General features: G+C 51.2%; 1 protein-coding gene across 1 annotated transcript in view; it reads right to left on the bottom strand.

Moving 5' to 3' along the window:
* Positions 1–1,437: 1,437 nt before the first annotated feature.
* The window catches only part of RUNX3 (RUNX family transcription factor 3), a 41,110-nt gene continuing 20,817 nt past the window's right edge, over positions 1,438–21,730 (bottom strand). The window contains exons 4-5 of the mRNA XM_074894484.1: positions 17,293–17,457; positions 1,438–5,058 (exon numbers count right to left, since the gene is read on the bottom strand). Coding sequence (XP_074750585.1) covers positions 4,535–5,058; positions 17,293–17,457 — 689 coding nt within the window. The 3' untranslated portion in view covers positions 1,438–4,534. The remainder of the gene's footprint in view (positions 5,059–17,292; positions 17,458–21,730) is intronic.

Below are 21,730 nucleotides of genomic sequence, written 5' to 3'. Positions count from 1 at the left end.
GCCTTCACAGCACGCTGGATCCTGTGCTTGGTAGGTGGCCCATATAAAAATAACGCCCACATAAAAATAACACCCATCTGGCCCTCAGGTGTTGGGTACATTTAACACCATCAGCTCGCCGAGCTACCTGGGCCTCCCAGCTATATTTTAGATGCTGCTGTGTCCCCCCAGCACGGGTTTGGTCCAGCATTGCCCCGAACAGCAGCGCCTGATCCAGCCACAGCCTCGCTCCCCAGCAGGCATCACCCCATCGGCATCAGCACCAAAACCACTTTGCTGAAGGGGCTGCACCCCTCGACAGCCCCTTTTCCACAGGTGACCCAGCACACGTTGGTACAACAAAGCCCTTTTTATTTGTCCTCTTGTTCTTTTTCCTTTTCTTCTTCTTCTCTCTTTTCATTGCGGCTTTGAACGAGGCTGCGAGTAAAGCATGGATCAATTTGGAATGGAAAGTTCCTGTAAATAATAGCTACACCTCGGGGTGTTTCCTCTCCCAGTAGCTGTGAAGAAAAGGCGGGTATGTCTAGGGTTTGACTTGAAACATATTCCCGCTGGCCAGGGCTGCAGAGCCCGGTTCTCACCCATATTAGCATTTATTGTGGTTTTGTTCGCGCTTTTCCTTTTCTTTTTTTTTTTTTTTCTTTCTTTTTTTCTCTTTCTGTGCGAACGCCGCTATGGGCTACGCTTATGGAGATGCTGCAAAGAAGAGGCAGAGCCTCGACTCCGGCACGTCCACCCTGCTCAATGGGCAAGGCGCTGGCATTGCCCTGGCACGCTGCGGCTGGTGCCTTCGCTCATGAATAACGCTTGCGTTGAGTGGCTTGGCTCCTCGGGAGCCCCCAGCCTACAGCGCATTGGCATCAGCCGCTATTGTAGGCTGGGATTTTTTTTAATTTTTGCTTTTCAGCTGTCATTTGGGTTCTGGAGGCGAGTGGTGAGTGCTAAGGGGTTTGGGTTTGGACCGCCTGGGAATTTGGGTCCTGTTTAAGATTTGCGCCGGAGCTTTGGTGTCTCGGGAAGCGGCGTGGCGATGACAGGCGGCAGTCAGGGTGCGGGATGCTTGGCTGGGGATGCAGGGGTCACCTGCCAGGTCTAGCTCGGCGCAGTGTGAGTGGTCCAGACCCACGCTGGAGAAGCCTAAGGGGTTTTCTCAGAGCTCACAGCCCAGGGGGTCCCCCCCCCACCCATCACCTCCCTGCATCCCTGTGAAGGCACCTGCCTGCCCTCCTCCCCAGACCCCTTGCAACACCTGGTCGAGCCAAACTGTGGTTAAAAGCAGCCATGAGGCCTCCGTCAGACCCCAGATCCAGGCACTGGGGTGCTCAGAGAGGTGCCAAAATTAGACCCTGGAGAAAGAGCAGCGTGATGAACCTTCCTCTGTACCGGGGCACAGATCTGCTCCCCCCGGCAAGAAGTGAGCAGGCGGAAGGCACCGGGGAGACTTGTAACCGTACGTTTATTATTCCACATGGAAAGTCATTAAAATGATTACAAGGAGGCCTGACGATATAATCACGTACATTGGATAAGAACATCGACACCAATAATAGAAAAGCAGAGCTGACCAATTTGCTATGGCTTCGTACCAACGCGATTTCCACCCGCTCACGAAGGAGCCTGGCTCTGTTCTCACTGAAGCCAGCGCAGCAGAGACTCCTCCAGCGACAGCTTCTTCCAATGACTTCAACAGGAGCAGACCTTCCTCTTCCTCTCCCTCCCTCCCTGCCTCCCCCCCTCCCCAGTGACAAGTGCTACAGGTTAAAAAGATGGGCTACATATTAAATATAGGGCATTACCTTCAAGTAGGGCTGGTATATTACAAATAACCACATTATTTGGTATCACTAGCATTTTTTTTAATGTCCATCATAAGACACCATTAAAAAACCCAACAACTTTAGCCTTCTTTATCTACAAAGATCTTTGTTCTCATCTCCTTAGTTGTCTGTTGTTATTTTACCCTGCACATACAAGTATTAGAAGCATTATTAAGAATCGGATCCTTCAACACATTTAAGAATTATATTATTATAACAAATAAGACCAAAAATTAGATTTTATAGTTAAATATTCTGTGAGCCAGACAAAGGGGTTTTACTGTACAAGCAATTGTGCATTTTTTTAAAAAAAGCAAATTATAGTGCAAAGCAAAAAACATTGGCCTGTCTTGTGACCATTTGCATACAACAGAGGTGCATATATTTACACCTTCACATGACAATATGTCATAAAAATAACATTGTTGCCATTCTTTTTATTATTTTCTTTTTTAAATTCACTACGAACAGTCTTAAATTAACCTAGTACTACGAATGCCTTGTTTTCTTTGTGCTTTCAATCAGTGGCGCGATCGGATGATAAACGTAAATGCATCAAAACACAGGCTGCCGTGGTCCAGTTTCTACAGCTGGCAAGCACCAGAGGGTGCTCGCTGTTGCTAAGGCAAGTGAAGGTTGCAGTTTTGCTGGGGTAGGGGTTTTTTTATTATTATTATTTAAAAGAGTTGTTCTTCTTGTTGCTTATTTAACTCATGAGTGGTCATCGCAGCTTTCCAACTAAGCCAGGATGTCTTGCTCCAGTCTTGACATGGTAGTGCAATTACAACGCTCTGTACCTCAACCGAGTGCTGATGAGCTGCCAACTGAGATTTGGTGAGAGGTGGCACGGCTGTAATGGTGTAACTGAGACAGAGGGGCCGGGAGGGCAGCTGTGGGGTTTGAATTTTGTTATGTTCATGCGAAAAAAAAAAAAAAAGCAGCTTGGTTACTGGTGGCACTGGGGGCTGGGGACTGGCCGCGTCCCCTTGATGCAGGGTAGGGTCTGGAGGGGAGCGGGTACCACAGTTACGTGCTCCCCAAGAACCTGCCCACGCATCCTCACCTCTGCCAGCACGAGGAATCCCGAATCCAGCCTGAATTCCCACACCAGCAGAAAGCACAGCTGGCTTGCGGGAGGCGACGTAACTCTGCAGCATGAGCCAGGCCACTAACCCGGCCTTGGGGGAGCTCCTGCCGCCTCTCCGGCTGCCTATGGCCTCCCGTCACAGTCCTGTTCAGGTTGCAATCTCTTTGGTATCAGCTACGAGGGTGTGTGGTGCCTGGGAGACCTGGTTCCTCCAAATGCCGCGTGATGCAACCAGATACTGCCGGGCTGGCGGTACCTTTAGTGCCCCTTCTTTGGCTTATGCATCTACAGCAAGCCTGGGGTCACTTGGGGGAATGGCAAGAGGGGTGAGGGGATGGAAAAGGCCAGATAACATTGCTTTGCAATATTCCCACCACCGAGGGACTGAGTAGAAATTGCTCCTTTCTCCAAATCTCAGTTAGAGCTTTCAGTATGAACCGACAAGTATGTGTCATTTCTGAATAAAAAAAGTCATCACGTGTCAATCCGCTCTGGGTGAAAACACGGGAAAGAATCATAACAGAAATACGATGCTTTGCCACCAGCTGCATGTGTCGCCACTCAGAGAGGATGAAAGGAAGACCCAGAGACTGGTGGCAGGGTAACGCCAAAGGTTCCCAAGTCCCTGTTGCAGCTAATGCGCTTGGAAGTGCATCTCATGCATCTTGGATTGTCCTGAACGCCGCCTTCATTTCAGCCACCATCACTGAGATTTGCTAAGAGGAGCAAAGAATTGAATGGTGAGGTCAGGACAAAAGAGCAAACAAAACAAAACAAAACACGTCTCGTAAAAAGTACATCTCATGTAAACATACAGGAAAGGGGGGTCTGTCAGGCACGGGATCAGCCACGTTACTGTTTTAAAAATGACGACAACGACAAAAATGAACAATACAACCTCTGTCGTCAACAACAAATAATAATAATCACATCACAGCTCTTGTTCACATGGCTGATGCCGGCCGACCCGCGAGGAGCACGCAGCCCCCGCACGTGCCCGAGTCCCCGCGGTTGTGCTGTAAACCAGACTCTCACGTGCCGCGCGTCGTCCCGGAGCTCTTTGGTGGTCAGGGGCCCTACACTGGCTGGGAGGGAAGGAGAGGAGACAACGGGGGGTTTTTTCTTTTTTTTTTCCTTTTTTTTTTTTTTTTTCAGTTCAGTCTTTCTGCATTGGCAGAGAGATGGCTTGGACAACTCCCTGGCCTTTTCTCTTCTCTGAAACATTTTGCAGAAGAAGGGTGAGCTTTTCGTAACTTCTGAATGCTTTGTGTGGGGAAGAGGTGCGAGTGAGATGACTGAGAAGTGTTCTGCAAGAAACAAACATCTGATTCCATACATCCTTTTTTTTTCCCCTATGTACAATCCACATGCTTAAAAGATACAAAAGGAACCACATCAAGCGACGAATTCAAGCCTCGTGGATGTTCATCTTGAAATGTAACGTAGGTCCCCATCCGTCTTTGCTTGATGTTTGCCCATGCTTGCATGCAGAGGATCCTGGTTTGCTTTTGGTTTGGGAGACTTTGGTTTACCTTTTCCCTAGGCATCATTTTGCTTTATTCACTACCAAAAGGAGTAGCGTAACGGTGGCTGATTAAGTTAAAGATATCGGTGCCCAGTTGAGTTCCTCCTAGTAGGGTCTCCAGACCGACTCATCCATCCTCCCAGTAGTTGTCATGGTCGTCGGCGAGTTACTGTGGCTCCCATCCGCATCCACCCCGTCGTTCTGATTGCCCAGGTTGGGATTCATTAAGTTGTTCCCCGCTGAGGCACTTGTACAAGAAGAGAGCATCCGGGTGGGGGAGCGCTCGCCGCCCGCCACCATGGAGAACTGGTAGGAGCCCGAGGACGTGCCGTAGTACAAATGGTAGGGAGAGGGGTTGGCCTGGAAGGGTCCACTTTGGTTTTGCGTGGAGCCGGGGTAGGGGGGTGGCAAATAAGTGTGGTGGAAGCGTGTCGTGGTGGGCATGCTGGTCATGCTGATGCCCCCGATGCCCGTGGCGGAGGGTGTTGCGGTGTAAGGGAAGGCAGCGGACATGGCGCCGGGGTAATGCATCCGTGGGTCGGAGAACCTGGTCTCGGTGAGAGCCGGCAGCGTTGGGAAGGAGCGATCGAACTGCCGGGGGTCAGAGAAGGGGCTCAGATCTGACGTGCCTGGTGGGGGGGAGGAAGAAAGCGGGTCGTTAGAGCACTATCCTGGAGGCTTGTAGAGTTTTCCCTATAGCCTGGGCCATCCCCTGCGCAAGGAATTAAGGTCAGAGGGAAAAGCATCGCTTGGCTCTGCCAGGGAAGAGAGCTGGGGAACTTAAATATAAAAATCCTGAACCCATTTGTTTAAGTTGTTCCCATTTCCTGTCCTAAAATTTGTTGTTTCCTATCCAAGAAGGGACACGACTAAGCTGACTTCTCTAGGGGTCTATTCATCTCTGGCAGATTAAAAAAACACACCCCATAAACACAGAAAAAAAATGTTTAGCCATTACATCAGCTGTGTAGTAAATAAATGGATGCAGGCCCCAGACGGCCGGTCCCTGAGATAGTCGGTGGTGTATATACACACACACGGAGATGGAGAGGAAAAGCTGGAGTCCAGACCAGCCTGCTAAGCCTTCTTGTGGGTGGCCTGTTCGTGCTGATACCATCAGGGGATGGAGCTGATAAACACACAGCTGAAAACTCCCAAGCTAGGAGCCACAACATCCCTCGGCTTGATTTCTCTGTGTATTTTTCTCCTTCCAAGAGGATAAAGGGAGTGAGAAATTCAGGCTTTCTTCTGCTGGGGGAAGGGACACTTGGGTCAGCGTGGTGGGGACGTTACCCAGCTCCCTTGGATGCTGGAGCCCCCCATGCCTTTTCTTGTGGGAAACCTGGGTTAGAGATGGAAACCCACACCAGCAGAGCCTTTGAGGACCTCAAGGCTTTTCTGGGGCTCTCTCAGCTGTGCCGAGGCTGGTGCCATTCCCTTACAGAGCCCAGCACATCTGGCCTTGGCATATCTGAGACAGAGAGAAATGAGTTTTGGTCTCCAAGGAGAGATGTGAAACCTCTGTCCTCAAGACCTCCGCAGCCCACGCCAAGCTCTGGCACTGGTTATGCAGGAGGACATGGCTAGAAACACTGCGACTGTGCCTTTCTCAGACTTTTAACACCCCTCATGAGATGAAAATCTCTAGAAAGAGCAGTTCTAGCCCAAAGCGCTTGGCTGGTGCACCGAGCCCAAAGCCTTGGCCAGCTGGAAGTGCCTCTTCATCCTTCCTGTTTACTCCCAAGATCCCTATTTTCCCTTGTTAAAAGCAGGGGCATCGTGCCTTTCTGCTTTGCTACTGGGATGTGATCTGGCTTCAGTGACTTTTTTTTTGTCACATTGGCTGAATTTTGAATCTACTCAGAGCAAGAAAATGTGTGAGATGAGTATGATAAACATGCTTGCTGGTTTTAGATATGCATATATATACAGACACACACATTCATATGATTGTATATTTGCTATGCATGCATAGGGATGTGTGTTTTATATATATTTATTATGATGAGGCATTCTTAACTTCTCAGGGCTGGTGATCCAGGCCCTGCAGCATTTCCCCAGGAAAAAATACTTGAGTTAATCCCTTCCAGCTAACTAGTGGCAAGGGCATGCTCTGGAGGTGCAGATAGGGAGGGGATGTGATCTGAACCCTCTTTCTCATCCCAGGTGAGTCCTTCAGCCATCGGCCGCTGGAAGGAGAAGGGGAGGGAAGGTTCCTCCCTCCCCTCCAGGCGTTTTGCGGGCGATCGGCAGCGCCTGCCTTCCCACGCAGGCTCCATGGAGGAGAAAGGCGGGGGAGCACCTGGTTTGTGAACGTGGCTGCGGCTTTGGTGCGAGATAAGAGAGGAGCAGCTCAAAGCTGTCACGAAGCGCGCTGCTCTGCACACACCCGCGGCTGGCTGCAGCCGAGCCGAGCGTGGAAGCAGCTGCCTGGCCGCAGGGCCGCCCCTCTCGCATGCTGTGTGGAGGGGTAGCGTGCTTGGGCTGGCTAGAGAAGCACAACACTGCGAAAAATACTCACAACTGACCAAGCCAACTTGATTTCACACCTCAGCCTGCCAGCAGGCTGCTCTGCCCCATCCCAAAGCCATGCTACTGCAAAAGCAGCACCAAAACTGCTGTCAGGCGCTGTGCGCTGAGGTTTGGAGACCAGCTCTGCAAGAAGCAGTAAGCCTACAGTAGCCTTAGCGACCCAGCAACATCCCAGCATAAGGTAGGACCATGGGACAAAACCCTGGCTGAACTTGGACTGGAGAGAAAAAGTGCTATTTTCTGAACACCTCTTCCCTACACACACACAGCCCTGCCACTGCGGCCCATACACTGCCAGAAAGCGGTCTCAAAATCCCCTCCAGCCCCCAGCAAACCCAGACTGCTGCTCGCTACCTTTCCGAGAGCAGATGACAATCTCCAGCCATCAGCCCGTGCTCCTTTCACACGCCTATAAATAATATTCCATAAAATGCAAATCGAAATAAAACGTAAGTGCTCAGGGCACATTTCCCTTTCCCTCTGTAACATACTCAAAGGGGTTTTTTTTAGAGGCTATGTTTTATTGGCCTGAACTTGCAACGTTTGGCAATGTGTCTTTGCTACTAATTTAGACACAAGTGTGTAAGAGTGTTAATTACAGGCCTTGTGCATGGAGCAAAGCACAGTGACACTGCTGGGTCTAGAGACGCCCCGGCTATTGCCTGCCAACCACGGGCGGGCAGCAGGCGAGCTCTCCAGGTGCCAGGCTTTGAGTCCCCCGGTCTCTGACCGACAGCGCTCCGCAGGGCTGGGCCGCTATAAATCCGCGTGTGTGGGTGCGATCCCTCAGAAAGCAAATCCCCTGGCTGCGCCTGCCCCAGCCGGTGGAATCCACAGCCCCGCAGAGCCCGTGGGGCAGCCAAATGACCGTGACCAACCGCTTTCATCTTCACTGGGCCTCGGGCTTAAAGTCTGGCCCAGAATCAAGCTCCAGCTTTCCCCGAACAGTCTGAGGCTAAAATAAAAAAAACCCCAAACAACCCCCAAACCCAAAACCACTTGTGTATTTTGTCTCTGTGTTATCTGGGGGGGGGGGCGGGGTGTGTGTGTTCGGCCTTCCCAGGCTGTGGCAAGCAGACACCAGGCGGTAAACGCTGGTCTCCGTTTTCCCGTGGCCCGCAGCAGCCCCCGGGGAGGCACAGCCCGTCCGTCCCCGCTCCCCGCCGCGACACCCAGGGCCGCCCGGGGCAGAGGCGGCTGTCGCCGGGCCAAGGCACGTTGCTGCCTGGCGGAGAACGGCTCCCCCCGCCGCCCCCTCGTTAAACCACCGCCACGTTCTCCGGGGGTCGCGGCGGCCGCCGGCGGAGGGGAAGCCCCGGGCGGGCCCGTCCCGCCGCCAGCAGGGGGCAGCGGCGGCCGGGCCCGCGGCGGGAGGCGGGTGGGAGGCGGCCGGTAGAGGGAGCCGCGGCCGCGCCGGCCTCGCTGCTGCGGGAGCGGGCGGGGGAGCGGGCCCCGGGCCGCCAGCGCGGCGGGGAGCCCAGCGCCCTCACGGCGGGGTCCCTCCGCCACCTCAGCGCCATCACCTCGGGGCTGCCCCTCCATCCTGCCTCCTTCATGTCAGGGCTGCCCCTCCATCTCGGCTTTTTCACCTCATGGCTGCCCTTCCAATCTCAGCTCCTTCACCTCCTCCATCTCAGTCCTCACCTCAGGGTTGCCCCTCCATTTCAGTCCTCACCCCAGAGCTGCCCCTTCATCTCGGCTCCCTTGCCTCAGGGCTCCCCCTCCACCTTCGCCTCTGGGCTGTCCGTCCATCTTGGCCCTCACCTCACGGCTGCCCCTCCATCTCAGCGCCCTCTCCTCCAGGTTGTCCCTCCATCTCAGCGCCCTCTCCTCAGGGCTGTCCCTCCATCTCAGCGCCCTCTCCTCCGGGTTGTCCCTCCATCTCAGCGCCCTCTCCTCAGGGCTGTCCCTCCATCTCAGCGCCCTCTCCTCCGGGTTGTCCCTCCATCTTGGCCCTCGCCTCAGGGCTTCCCCTCCACCTCAGGATCCACACAGCCCCATATCTGCCGCCCCGGCCAGGGGCATCACCCCTCCTGCCCTGAATCCAAGGAGATCCACACTGAAACACCTCCAGCGAGATCCAAATAAAACAACGCTATTAATACCCTCCATAACCACCTAACTCAGCAGCAAAGCAACCCTCCATCACACTTAGCCAGCCATCAAATGGCAACCTGGAGCAAACAACGCGCTAAGCAAATGCCAGGGAAATAGGAGCGGGTGAAGTTGTACCCTCGGGCCCCACGCTCCCTTTGAAATCACAGCCGACAACGCAGTTTAAAAATCCCATCTCGCTGTCCCCTTCTCCAGTGCAGGCAGAGCCCAGCGCATCTCACACACACATCTGCGTGGTAGCGCTGCCTCGGAGGATTTACTACGGTTTGCCTCGCTTACTCGCCGTCCAGCCCCCATTTGCTTTTTTGGACCCTGGCAATCTGAGCTTGAGTATTTCAGTTGTCCAGTTGCCAATCAAAATATTTGAAGGAAATGTTTATTTTCTTCTCGAAATCACACCAGCTGCTGCACTAACTGAATAAGCCCATTTAGCTGTAAGAATTTAACCATTGTAAGAGTGAATTGAGTCCCCCAACTACTCCAAAATCTGACCCAATCTATCAGCGGAAATGTCAATGTTTTGGATGGGAGTTTGGGGAAGTGTGGAATGTGTATTAAATAAAAGCCATGTAAAGGTCAAAGCCCTGATTAGTAATGCCACTGTCTCCTCGTTAGGGCTGTGCTGCCCAGGGGACCATGGAGGCCAGGACACACCCCGTTATTTAATTGTGCAGCTGCAATTTGCACCTTTTGAGGACCCCCAAGTCCCCCTGCATGTGGAGCTGGATAGAAACAGACTTTCAAAGCCGCTCAGCCCCTTTCCAGATAAAAAAACCTGTGCTCAAGCGACACAGCAGCTTTCTTTTCACCTCGGAGACAATATGGGTCTTTTCTTGTGTGGATGGCAAGGAGATAAACGCAAAAAGCCACCTCTGAGCACTGCATGGCGATGGGAGCTAAACCTCTGCCAGTTTGTGGCAGAGCCAGGCAGGGCAGCGAGGGCTGGTCATGAGCATGGAGGTGGGGAGGCTGGTTCGAGAGGCTGCCGACCACAGAGGTTTCTCTGGGTGTGTTCAGCCGCCTCCCTTAAGACCAAGCTGGGTTTGGGAGCTGCCTTGGATGGAGTGAAACTGGTCCCTGCACCCTTGCTGGGTCAGGACTGGTGGATCTGCTCTGAGTTCCCTGGAGGCCTTCGGGCAGCTGAGGCAATGGACCCTGCAAGAGGTTTTAGGGACTCACAGCACTGCCGTGCATCCATCCCAGAGAAACGGTGGGGGTTTCCACTGCCTCCTAACCCAGAAAAATATCTGTTCTGCTTGGAGAGAGGAAAGGGCAGCAAAAGCAACGCCAGGACCTCTTCAGTGCTGCAGAATGGGAAGAGCTGTGAGGGACAACTAAACAAGCAGCTCACCCAGGGCATGTGCGCAGAGCACAGCACCGGGGCTCGATGTACAGCAGTAGGAGGAGATTATCAGATCATCTGGGGCCGTGCAGTGATGTAGGGAACCCGAGCAATTCCACAGCACCCAAGAGATCACTCTCTGGTCCCCATTTTAGAGATGCGGGGAACATGCAGTGGCTTATTCAATAAGTCAGCAGTAAACCTAAGTATGTGTGTATATTACACAACACACAAAAATACTCATAGTGTGTGGTACACACAGAGAGAATAAATGAAATTTAGAGGAAACTTGATAGTGTGGCACTCTCCAAGTGTATAGAATATATAAATATCTTCAGCCTGGCCATATATCACCATTTCATTTATATGCATATATGTGCCTTGCAAAATTGTCATGAAAAATATAGCCCGGGGGAAAAAAAAAAAACCTCCTTTCCTGTCTTATGCCATGATGATTGACGACAATGTAAACACTAATGATACTTTATGCTTATGTATATAATACGCATGCATGTGTGAGATGGAGCGGGGACAGAAATTGTCTCTCTGTGTATACCTTTGGCTATTTTTTCTTTACTAGTTTCTGTGATGCTTGGAACTCCAAGTTGTCTTTCAGCATTTTTCTGACCTCTCTTCCTCTCTGCTTCCTTCCCCTGATCATAAAGGCTCCATGTGGGAGCACAGAGAGGCAGGTGGCCAAAGATGGAGAGAATCTGCCCTGTATGGGAAGGTGCACAAGATGCATTTGATCTCTGAAGACCCAGCTCATCTCTAGAGCAGGCGCCGCTCTCCTCCACACCCACGCATGCAGGCACGCTCTCACGCCTCTGTCACAAATGTTAACAAGTTCATTCGTTTCCAAGTCAGAGACAACTAAAAAAGAAAACGGCCCCTTCCTCCCTCCCCACAAAAAATAGAGCAAAATTTATTTTGGGGGAGGAGGGGAGGTGTTGAAAAAAAATGAGGGTGTGATCAGCATCCGTTGTTACACGCCCATGGAGCAATTGTTCTGTATCTGATATAACCAGCTCACGAACTGGGTGCAAGTACTTCCTCTGCAGAGTTTGAAAAAAAAAAAAACAACCCAAACCCCAAACCAAAACACAACACCACACACTCGCTTATCAGAGCATCGCCAGGCACCACCTCAAGATTGCCGAGCACGTTTGCTGCTCAGTTTTCTAATTCTCTTCAAATACCGTGTGCTGCCGTGCAGACAGACACTCAACCCCCAAACCTACTCCAGTGAGCATCGCAAACCTTAACTGCGCTCTCCTGGGTCCTCTCCCAGCGCTTTCAATCAGATCCCAAATATGCTGGGCAACAGCCTCCTGGTCTATACAGGCGGGCAGGGCAGAGAGGCAGGGAAATTCCCAGGTATTCCCAGCTCAGTGAATCATGAACCACATCTCAACCTCCTCTGCAAACTCTTCAGGGTCGATTGGATGCTCCCAGCCATTTGTCAGACCCATCCTGCCCTTCTGGGGAGGACCCTGCTTCTAACGTCCAGTCTGGATTTATTCAGGGCCAGTTCAGCCCCATCTCCTGTGCCAGCACTGTCCTTCATAGCTTACATTAGCTCCTCTCCTCTCTGATGTTTACCCCCTGGATGTATTTATACAGAGCAATCAGCTCTGCTCCCAGCCTGCCTTTTGCTAGACTAAACAAGCCAGGCTCTCCCAGCTTCCTCTCCCGCGACAGCCTCTCTCTTCCCCTCGCCATCCCCAGAGCCCTCCTCTGCCTGCATCCCCCTGCCCGGCACGAACCACATCAGGCTCCATCCCACAAAGCTAATGAATAAGCTAACGGTGCTAATTGGAGCGGGTGGGTGGGCTGAACGGGAAACGCTCCCTTGATTGCAGACACTCCCTCTGGCCTGCCTGCGCCTTGCTCTTCACCTGTATTCAAAGGGTATTAAAAAAAATTAACAAGCCCTGACTACATAAAAGGAAGTTGCTGAATTTACAACCCCGCCTGCAGCTAGACCACCTTGCCTGCCGAGCAGGTTTGGACCAGGCCAAGTCTGCCATGGGAAACCCACTGCGGAGCAGCAGGCTGATAGGGGTGGCTGATGGGGCGATAGGAGACGGGGCTCCAGCCCTGCTCTGCTGCTCCCGGGCTGCACCGCAGCCGAGCAGCCCAGCAAGGCGGGCAGTGCCCTCCTGCAGCGGGACCCCGGCCTGCAGGCTCCCACTCTGAATCCATGAGGATCCCAGCATAGCAAAAATCCCCTGTCAAAGGCAGGATGGCATCCCTGGAGCCTGAGGGAAATTCAGCCGGGCTCATTGCTCTGCTACGTCACTTGTCTGCTATTTCGTAGGAAGTGCAGCTCCTCGGCACCCTGAGCTGAGGCTGGGACACGAGGCAGCTGCACGGCAGCAGCAAAAGCAGCGGTGGCGGGTGCTTGGCCTCTCTCTTGGGGGATGCTCCCGTCCAGCACTGGCCTGTGGTTCGTCTTTGACGGTTACACGCCAAATTCATTTAAGGGACATCCACTGTGCAGCGGGCAGATGTAATTGAGAGGAGCAGAAAAGCAGTTTAAAGATAGGCACAGAAGCCTGCGGAGCCTGAAAGCAGGCAGGAAACCCATCTTAAGCGTGTTCCTTCCTTTGAGGCTGAAGCTGAATCCCACAATATGTTTTCTTCCCACTAATGCTTGCCTAGCTTCCTTTGGAAACAATTTAGCCTCTGCCCATGGCAGAATGTTTTTATCCATTAAGAAACGGATATTTTAAAGAAACCATAAGTCGATCTGGACAGGGATTAGGAAGCAGCAATTCAGTGTATTTGCTGGGCCCATAATTCAGGACTTAACCTCAGAGCAGCCACGTTGCATTTCGGAAACAATAGGGCACTCGCTGCCTATGCCAAGAGGCTTCTTAAAAGTAATGTAATCCTTTAAAAATGTATATTTAAAAAGAAAAAGAGAGAGAGAGATTTTACTTTAAATGCATATGGTGAAGCATTCTGCTGATGACTGGCCTACGATAAAAACATTGCACTGGCTTTAAGTAATGGATTGGAGATCAAGCTGGTTAAAGCTGAGCTGTTTCCAGGTCAGGAGATACGAAAGCTCTTCACCAGCAAAGACAACGTCTCCCAAACCGTTCAGCAGACACTAAGGCAGGGAGAGGCAGGATGAAGTTTGCAAAAGGATCCAGCGTTTACCGTTCTCGCTGTGAAGTCAAGGGAATTTGGTTTCACTGGAGCAGTATGAAGAGTGTGCAAGGGGATGTTAAGTGCATTAATCAAAACAGCTTGCTCTGTTACTGAGTAGATCAAATTTAAAATCACTTTGCAATTGTCCTCGTGTACACAGGGCCCCTACATGTTGCCGGACAATGCACACGATTGCTTTTGAGTGGCTGAAGATGTTTCCACCACAAAGCTAGAACACAGGAGCCGGCTGCATGGGCGGTCCTCCTCTGTTGTAGTGGGAATAAAATAGTTCAGTATGAACCGCTGCTGGAATACGGGCAAGGGCAAAGCGTCACGCGGAGGATTGGGGGCTGCTAGGACCATCCCGGTTCTCCCCGGGAGGACGTGTGTTTGTCACCATCCCACTTCCCCAGAGCAAGGGGGCCTCGAGAAGCAGCTGAAGGCAGGCAGAAGCAAGTTCCTTTAACATCTTGCTTCACTTTTTGAGAGCTACTTGATTTTTTTTTTTTTAAGCTAGAAGACAAAACTTGAAACGAAGCAAGCACGCAAGGCTCTGGCTTCGCGTGCCCCATAATAAGGAACCATTTCAAGCCTTCCTAATGACAGCTTGGTGTCTCGCTGTGGAGATGGGAGAGCCGGGATTTCAAAACCTCAGATTTTCCAGACCTCACTGGAGAAGTATTGGGCCAAATCCTCAATGGGGGCAAATAGCTCTGCTCTGCTGAAGCCAGGGAAGCAGCACCAGCTGATGCTACATGAGAGTCTGCCCGTCCTACCTACCTGGTTACAGGGCCAGATTCTCATCGCAGATACACAGGGGTGAACCCAGAATTACCCTGTTTTTCCCCCAAAACAGTGGAAATGGGAATGAAATCTGGTCTATGGAGATATGCAAATGTCTGTCCTGTTTGCAGGCAGACATGGAAAGGGATTGATTGCCCATCTGCATGGGGTAAAGTAAGACTGAAGCCACTGGAATGCACTGACACTGGGCAGTGGGAAACCAGTCTGAGAGCAGGATCTGACCCGCTCGGCCACGGTGCTGAGCACACTCTCCTCCCATGTTTCCTGGCATGCCCTTCAGAAACGATCGGTTTTCTCTTACCGGGAGGTTTTTGGTTTGAGACCATTTAACCTCAGGATGATCATTTTACATGGGGGCTATTTATAACCCCACGGGGCTGCTTTACTGAAAGTCTGCTGCAAACGGCCGAGGGCCAGATTCTTCTCTGATTTACACCAGCGTCCTTGCTGTGATCTCCACCACGGCCACAGTCTTCACTCTCCAGGAAGAAAGCTTGGACTGGGCCAGAGCAAACACATCTCCAAAGGACCCCAATTCCTCCCAAAGATAAACACTGTCTCCTACGTGCCTGTCTGCTTCAAAGCCCAAACCCCATGTGCTGTGTCCAGGGATTTGAGGTGCCTGAATCCCCCCATGGTGGCCGAGGCTGTTTCTGAGCATCTCGGCTCCCCAGCCTGGTTTTGCCAGAAGGGGATTAGGAAGTAGTTGTACAAACTGCTGGGTCAGCAGAACCAGGAGGCCAACTACATCCAGCACGTGAGCTGCTGGGCGTAGGTGATCATGGAGGGAAGACCTGCCTTTCTGCCTCTCGCTGGCCCCCTTTTAATCGCTGCACAGGCATGCAAGGATGCTAAAAACATTAAGGTTGGGAAGCACCCAGGTAAAGAATAATGGGGGCCGGATGAACTCCAGCCTGCCCCGTTCGTCCCTCCTAACCGATATCTCGTTATGCTTTTTGCTAATCGGCTTCTTGTGTGTGTTACCTAAGAACGTGCCAAGTCGTGAGAATTACAGGCCTGTTAACTCCTGTGTTATTCTTGGCATGGGCCAGGCTCCACTTGCTGGGGTAAAAATTATGATCTTTGTGAATAAGCCATGTGTGTGTGAGAGAAAGAGGTGGGGTTTTTTTTATTATTATTATGATTGGTTATAGTCAGCGTTGTGTCAAAAGGACAGGGCTGAGATTAAAATTACTGAGCTGATTCTGCTGCTAGTTACGCTGGTAAGAACCCACAGTAATTTTAAGACAGTTCCTCCAACTTAGGAACAAGGGAGCCAAGAGCAGAGTGTGCACGAACTGCCTTTTGCAGCATTCCTGGTACTTTGGATTCACTCCGCAGGAATGATTTTAAATGGCTAATTTTGTGTGTCTCCACTCCTGCTGTCACTTGACATTTGGGAATTTGGCACAGGCGGTAGCTTGTGGCCAGTTTCATTTTTTTCTTGTTGAATTTGTGTCATCACCTGATTCTTTGCTCCAAACGACGCTCTTCGGGTTTCTGGCACTACAGGGGACTGTGCTAATTTAAAATACGCATCTTCTTTTCTTCCCCCAAGAATCTCTTTCTTTATTATGTAGCCAATGGGACGAGCCTATAAAAGTCTTTCTCTCTCTCCCTCTTGCCTTTTTTAACAAAAATCAAATGATAATCCTACACAAAATGCCCGGGTTCTTCTCATAAACCGTGCTAATATCAATGAAAATTCCAAGCATAAAGATTTGCATTTCAATGAGAAATAAATTAAATTTTCACTGTAATTTTGGGTTGGGAGGAGCGGGGGAGCTTTTACAGTTCGGGTAACGTTTTCAAACATGTTTCTGTGCCTGAGACACCCTCTTTGCCAATGACACTGAGGTTTTCAAACATCTACGTCACTTCTGAAAATGCAACACAAAAGCTTTTGGAACTTTTCATATGAAACCTTCCAAGAAGGGCCGTTTTCCACCATAACTCAAAATGCAAATGGCTTAAATAATATCCCTTAAATCTCCATTAGTAATTCTACTGATTTTCAAAGGAAAACACCACCAAGATTAAAAATGCATGGAAAAAGAGCACGTCTCCCATGCAGAGTGGAGAGCGGTCTCTCCTGATGGCATCTGGCTGAGCTGAGAAGTGCTGAAAGCCGGGAGCAATGAGGCAGCTGGATATTTTCAAATGCAATGCTCAGTTTGGAGCTGAAATTCAGGCGCATGGGAATTAACAGACTGACCTCTCTCGGGTAACTGGTGACAATTCCGAACTCTTTCCTGGCAACAAGCTACGATGCAGATTCACGGGGAATGCCCAAGGGCTCAGCTATGCTGAGGGCAAATATGGGAAGAGTGAAGGCTCTGTGTGTGTGTGTGTGTGTGCGCGCGCGCACGCGTGCGCCTGTGCAGGTGTGCATACGTGTGGGGAATTATGCTGGAGCTGGGTGATGGATCACCAGACTTGGCATAAACACAATGCAACAAGATAAGAAACCATTTGGATTAGCATGTAAAGTATAATACACCCTTTCTAGTTGATGCTTAACCATCTACGCGGGTGCCTTCATGTCAAAGAAGCTACTGAATTCAAAGTGCGTTCCTCTGATCTCCCTCACATTCCTGCTGAAACTGCTCAGTTCTTCCTAAACCCCCGTATCTAATGGTGCACAGAGAAAAATCACCTGGGTTTATGATTCAGCAGCCATCTGCTGATTTAATGGGTGCAAAAAGGCTTCCAGGGTCAAGAAACCCAACCAAACCCCTCCCTGGCTTGTCCCCCAGGCAGGGCTCCTTACCCTGGGGAGAGCTGGACTCCAGCCCTAAATACCATCCCGATGGAAGCTGACTCGGCCAGGACGGCTCCGCTCCCTGCCCGGCCGTGTCGGGAGTGCGAGGGTTCGGGGTGTGACGCCAGGCTGGGGCACCCAGCCAGTTACCTTGTATTGGAGTTTGAGCCTGGGACCCAAAGTGGCTTGGGGTGCTGAGGGATCCGCGGGGGTTGGGTGTTGTTGGGGTGACTCTCATGGACTGGCGCAGCCGTTCCAGCTCCCCGTAGCGGTCGGTGAAGGGTTTGGCTTGGTCTTCTAGCTTTTGTCTGTGCCCTGGAACATGATAAGAGAGTCTGATATCTAATCAGTTACCTTTTGGCTAGAGCACCCTGGTTACACACAAAATCGACGCAGCCTCCATATCTTCGCGGTTTGCTACTGTTCACAGGCCAGTAATGCGTGGCAGCCCCAGCAGAGATCGGCTTCCCGGGGGGCTTTGCACGGCCCACGCATGCGCGAAGGCCTCACGGTTCAGACAGCTGAAAGCCACCAAAGAAGAGACGCAGACTGACCCATGCAGGAGGCCCCAGATGGTCCGGCAAGTCAGCATCTGATCAAGGAGCAGCAGTCAGGATGCCCTGTGCCGTGCCCGAGCGACCAGCCTACACCAGCCCTCGCTCACTCCGAACAATGAGGGGAGACACGTGCGAGGCAGGAGAAACCCCATCTCCTGGCAGGGTAGTGATTGGGGAACCAGGAAAGGAAACATTGAAATTTAAGTATTTTCTACAGCGTTTGCTCAGTGCACAAAGAATAAACTCTCATCTTACTCCAGCCCCCTCCCCAGCTCTGCCCACCCAATGGGGTTGGAGCCAAGCGGGGCTCAAGAAAGCACAGGAGGAGGGACGGGAGCAGCCCGCCCTGGTACCGCACCTTGGCCATCTCACTTTGCTTCTTTCTGTTCCTCTTTTCCTACCCATAAAATGGGGAGACTATTCACCTACCTCCCCTAGGCAGGGTAGCAACTAATGAGCATTTGTAAAGCACTCCCAGCTCCTTAGGTAGCAGCTGCTGGCACAGGGCAATAATTATTAAATTTATGCTAATTGTCCCGAGGCGAGAGGCGCATGAAATACACTTGATACATAACTTTCGCATTTTACTATATTAATCATCACCAAACGGCTTCACTCTCTCTGGGCCAGATTCCAGTCTCAGTTACACCCGCACAAAGCTGGAGGGACTCCAGAAAAGCCAGAGCTGCTTCAGTTTTACATCAGTGCCGGGTTCAGACCTTAGACTCTCCTTGCTCTTTACCTGCCGGAGCCAGACGGCCACGCAACACCCCCAGCTCTTTGCACCTGCCATGAAAGGACCTTCCCAAGGTGGCAAACACCTTATCCCGGCGTAATCGAGAGCAGAGCTCGGGGGCACTGGAGGTGTGCAGGCACGTCGGGGAGATAGGAGAGGAGCTGGGAAGGAACCCTTCTGCAGCTCTTCTGAGAGCTGGGCCTTATCAGATCCAGCCCTACGGTCCAACATCCATCAAGTCAAGCTCAGTTCTCAGTGGATTTTAAGAAGAAAAGCGACGCATTTAAAAGGCGAAAGACACAGCCACCTCTTGCTCGCACCCCCCTTCCCTTCCCCCCTCACATCTGTGTAGCGTGAGCTTGGTGTCAATTTATAGCAAAGTCACAGAAAGTCCCCAGACTTCCCCCTCTTTAAATCTGATGTCTGATATCTTCTGATCTCGCATTTGCTTGGCTCATCGAGCTCAGGCTGCACTTGCCAGGCTGTCTGCGGAGACGCCGGATAGCTCGGGCGGGAGGGGAGAGCATCGACTCCGGAGGGGATCTCACGCTCCCAGCTTAGCTCCCTGCCACGGCGGTGCTCCACGGGTGTTCCAACAGCAAACCGCCTCCAGCCACAGATTCTGAGGGGCTTTGACCCTCCCCTGGGAGCTCCACATCCAGGTGAGCCCCACCATCCCCCCCAAACTCTATACTCCCCAGGCTCCTGGGTGTGTTAAAGTCCAAACCGAATGAAAACGTGCTGACGCCAGAGAGCAAAACTTGGTAAGGACGAGCTCCCAGCTGAAAGCACAACCCAGTGGTATTTTGAAAATTTATTTTTCCTGCTGTGTGAAGTAAACCAAGGAAACCTCAAATCAACACCATAGATGATCTCTTCTAATCTCTGTGCGTTCCCAGACCTTGGGCATCTCCACGTTATTTGAGGGCCTTCAGAGACATGAGCAGCATCTGTCACACGGTATTTGTGCTTTCCCCAAGGGGAAAAGCGTGTGCAGTGAGGTGTCTTGTTTTGGTCCACATTTTATTATTTCAGTATACATTTGAGCACGGAAGAAGAAAAATAGGTTTATGTTTTTCCTTTAACCAGTTTTCTCAAGCAGAGATTAGCAGAGAAGCCAAAAGGACTTCAAAGACCAAGTTCCACAGAAATTTAATGGAAATTAAATTCTCTGCCTCTATCTCAGCTGAAACCCTATCCTGCGGTAGTATCTGGCATGTGACGGAGAAAATCCTGAAAAATAAATCAAGTGATCTCTATGCTGATAATGTTTTTAAAGATTATTCAGCCGTACGACTTAACCGAGGGCTTCATGTGGCTGCATCATGCTGCACTGTGGTTGCTCCAGTCCCCACACTGTCTGAATGCGGGCGCAGCCCCGTGGGGTTTTTAAGCCTCAAGTAAATAGCAGTGTTGTACTTACACCCTCTAAAAGGGGCTGGTTTGTGGGGAGACCCAGCAATTACCAGCAAAAACCCCAAAAACCTAAAACTATCCTGATAAAAAGAAAGTAGAAAACTTGATGCAAATATGAGTCAAGGCAAACACCGGGGCTTATTTAGGAGTGAAAGCCCAGAGGGGAGCAGCGATGGGATCAAGACCCTCCCCAGCTCTCCTAGACCCTCTCTGGTTTGTATCCCACCCCATCTCCATGGGTGGGACCTGGCAGAGCTAAACCTTATGAAACCAGGAAGCGAACGAGTTAAAAACCACCAACTTGGACTGCCAACCCTCCTTGGTACAGGCTGTCTCCCCAGGACTTCCTGCCACTTGTCACTTAGAGCTAGGGACGTCAGACTTTGTCACGCAAGAGAGAATCGCTATTAATAGGTTTCTTTCATCAGAACAACCTGAGCTTTTTAATTTCTGCAGCGGTTGGCTTCATTAAAAGCCCTTCCCCATCTACCCACAGCTGTCACGGAGAGGAAACCAATGCCATCAAGTGAACAATAGCTCATACCTTAGAGAAGAGGAAGGTGGTTTCTAGCTTAACCCAAGGACTGACTCAAAGCCTCCTGAAGCCAGTGGGTGGATTTTCAATCGACTTCAAACAGCTGCAGACCTCATCCTAAGAAATCTGTCTGAGAAGTCTTAATCACCCCGACCTGTGAATTTTGGGGCACGAAACCTGCTGTTGGGTTGGAGATTTCACACTGCATTTCCAGCTGTGCCAGCACTGGCTTGCAGGTCAATATTTATGGAAATGACAGTCCTTAGTACTATAAAATGATGGCAGCTACTGACCTTAGGCACTTTCTGTCAACAGCGCAAGGGTTTTAACGCTGGATCGGGTTTCTGAATCAGTTAACTCCAATATTGAACATGACATGATGTAAACACTGACAGATCACCTACGATCCTGATGTAATAACAAGATCTGTATCAGCATATCAAACAAACGATCCCATTGAACACTTCCCAGCTGGAAGAACCGACATGAATTTGACACTTTAGGCCAGTAATAAGAAGCATACTGGAAGTTTTGGGTGTTTCCTTGGACTGCAGACAGCGAAACAGTGTGTGCCTCACTGGAGCTCAGGCCCTCAAAGCCATGACTTAAAGACATGCTTTCTGCATTAAAACATTTAAAGACCAAACAGACCCAGCTCTTCCTTCTAGGAGTGTGTAACCTGATGTGGCTTCCGAAGCCGGGACCTGGATGGGGTTTCCAGGCAGTGGGGGGATGTCCAGCGTGTTCACCAAAAGCGGTTTATTTCCCCACATTACTGAGATGCAGACTATAATGTTGAACAAAGGTAGAAAGGGGCTCCGGGAACTTCATGGCTTGAGTGATGCCAAAATCTCAGAGCTGGCAGATTTGATTTGAAAAAACACTCTCTGGGGTGCCTGGGGGTCTCTGATTTATCTGTGTTTAGGTGTAGATGGGGTTACAGTCAGGAGAGACAAGGAGCTGCAGAGCCTGCTCTCTGACCTCAGAGGTTCGGATTCGGGCGACACGTTTGTCCCCGTCCCCCGCTGTAGCCCTGTGCTACCAAAGGACGGGAGAGCAGATGGTGGGAAGTGGCTTGGCCCTCCCCAGGCGTCTTGCTGCGAAACGCTGGCGGCAAGCTGGAGCGAAGGAAACGCGGAGCGATTCAGTTCGGGGGAGGGATGTTCATTAACACACACATTTGCAGATCATTTCCTTAGTTCCACTGAGGAGGAGACAAGAACCAGGAGATGGTAGCGTGGGCTGGGGCAGCAGCTCGAGCCGAGCCATCAGCGGCTGCAGAGGCCCCCACTCATCCACCTTCAAAGCAAGGCTCCAAGCATCCCACTGGCAAGCTCCCCCCAT

The sequence above is a fragment of the Strix uralensis genome, chromosome 25, assembly GCF_047716275.1.
Source record: "Strix uralensis isolate ZFMK-TIS-50842 chromosome 25, bStrUra1, whole genome shotgun sequence".
Classification (NCBI taxonomy): Eukaryota; Metazoa; Chordata; class Aves; order Strigiformes; family Strigidae; genus Strix; species Strix uralensis.
This window is presented reverse-complemented; position numbering and strand designations above follow the sequence as displayed.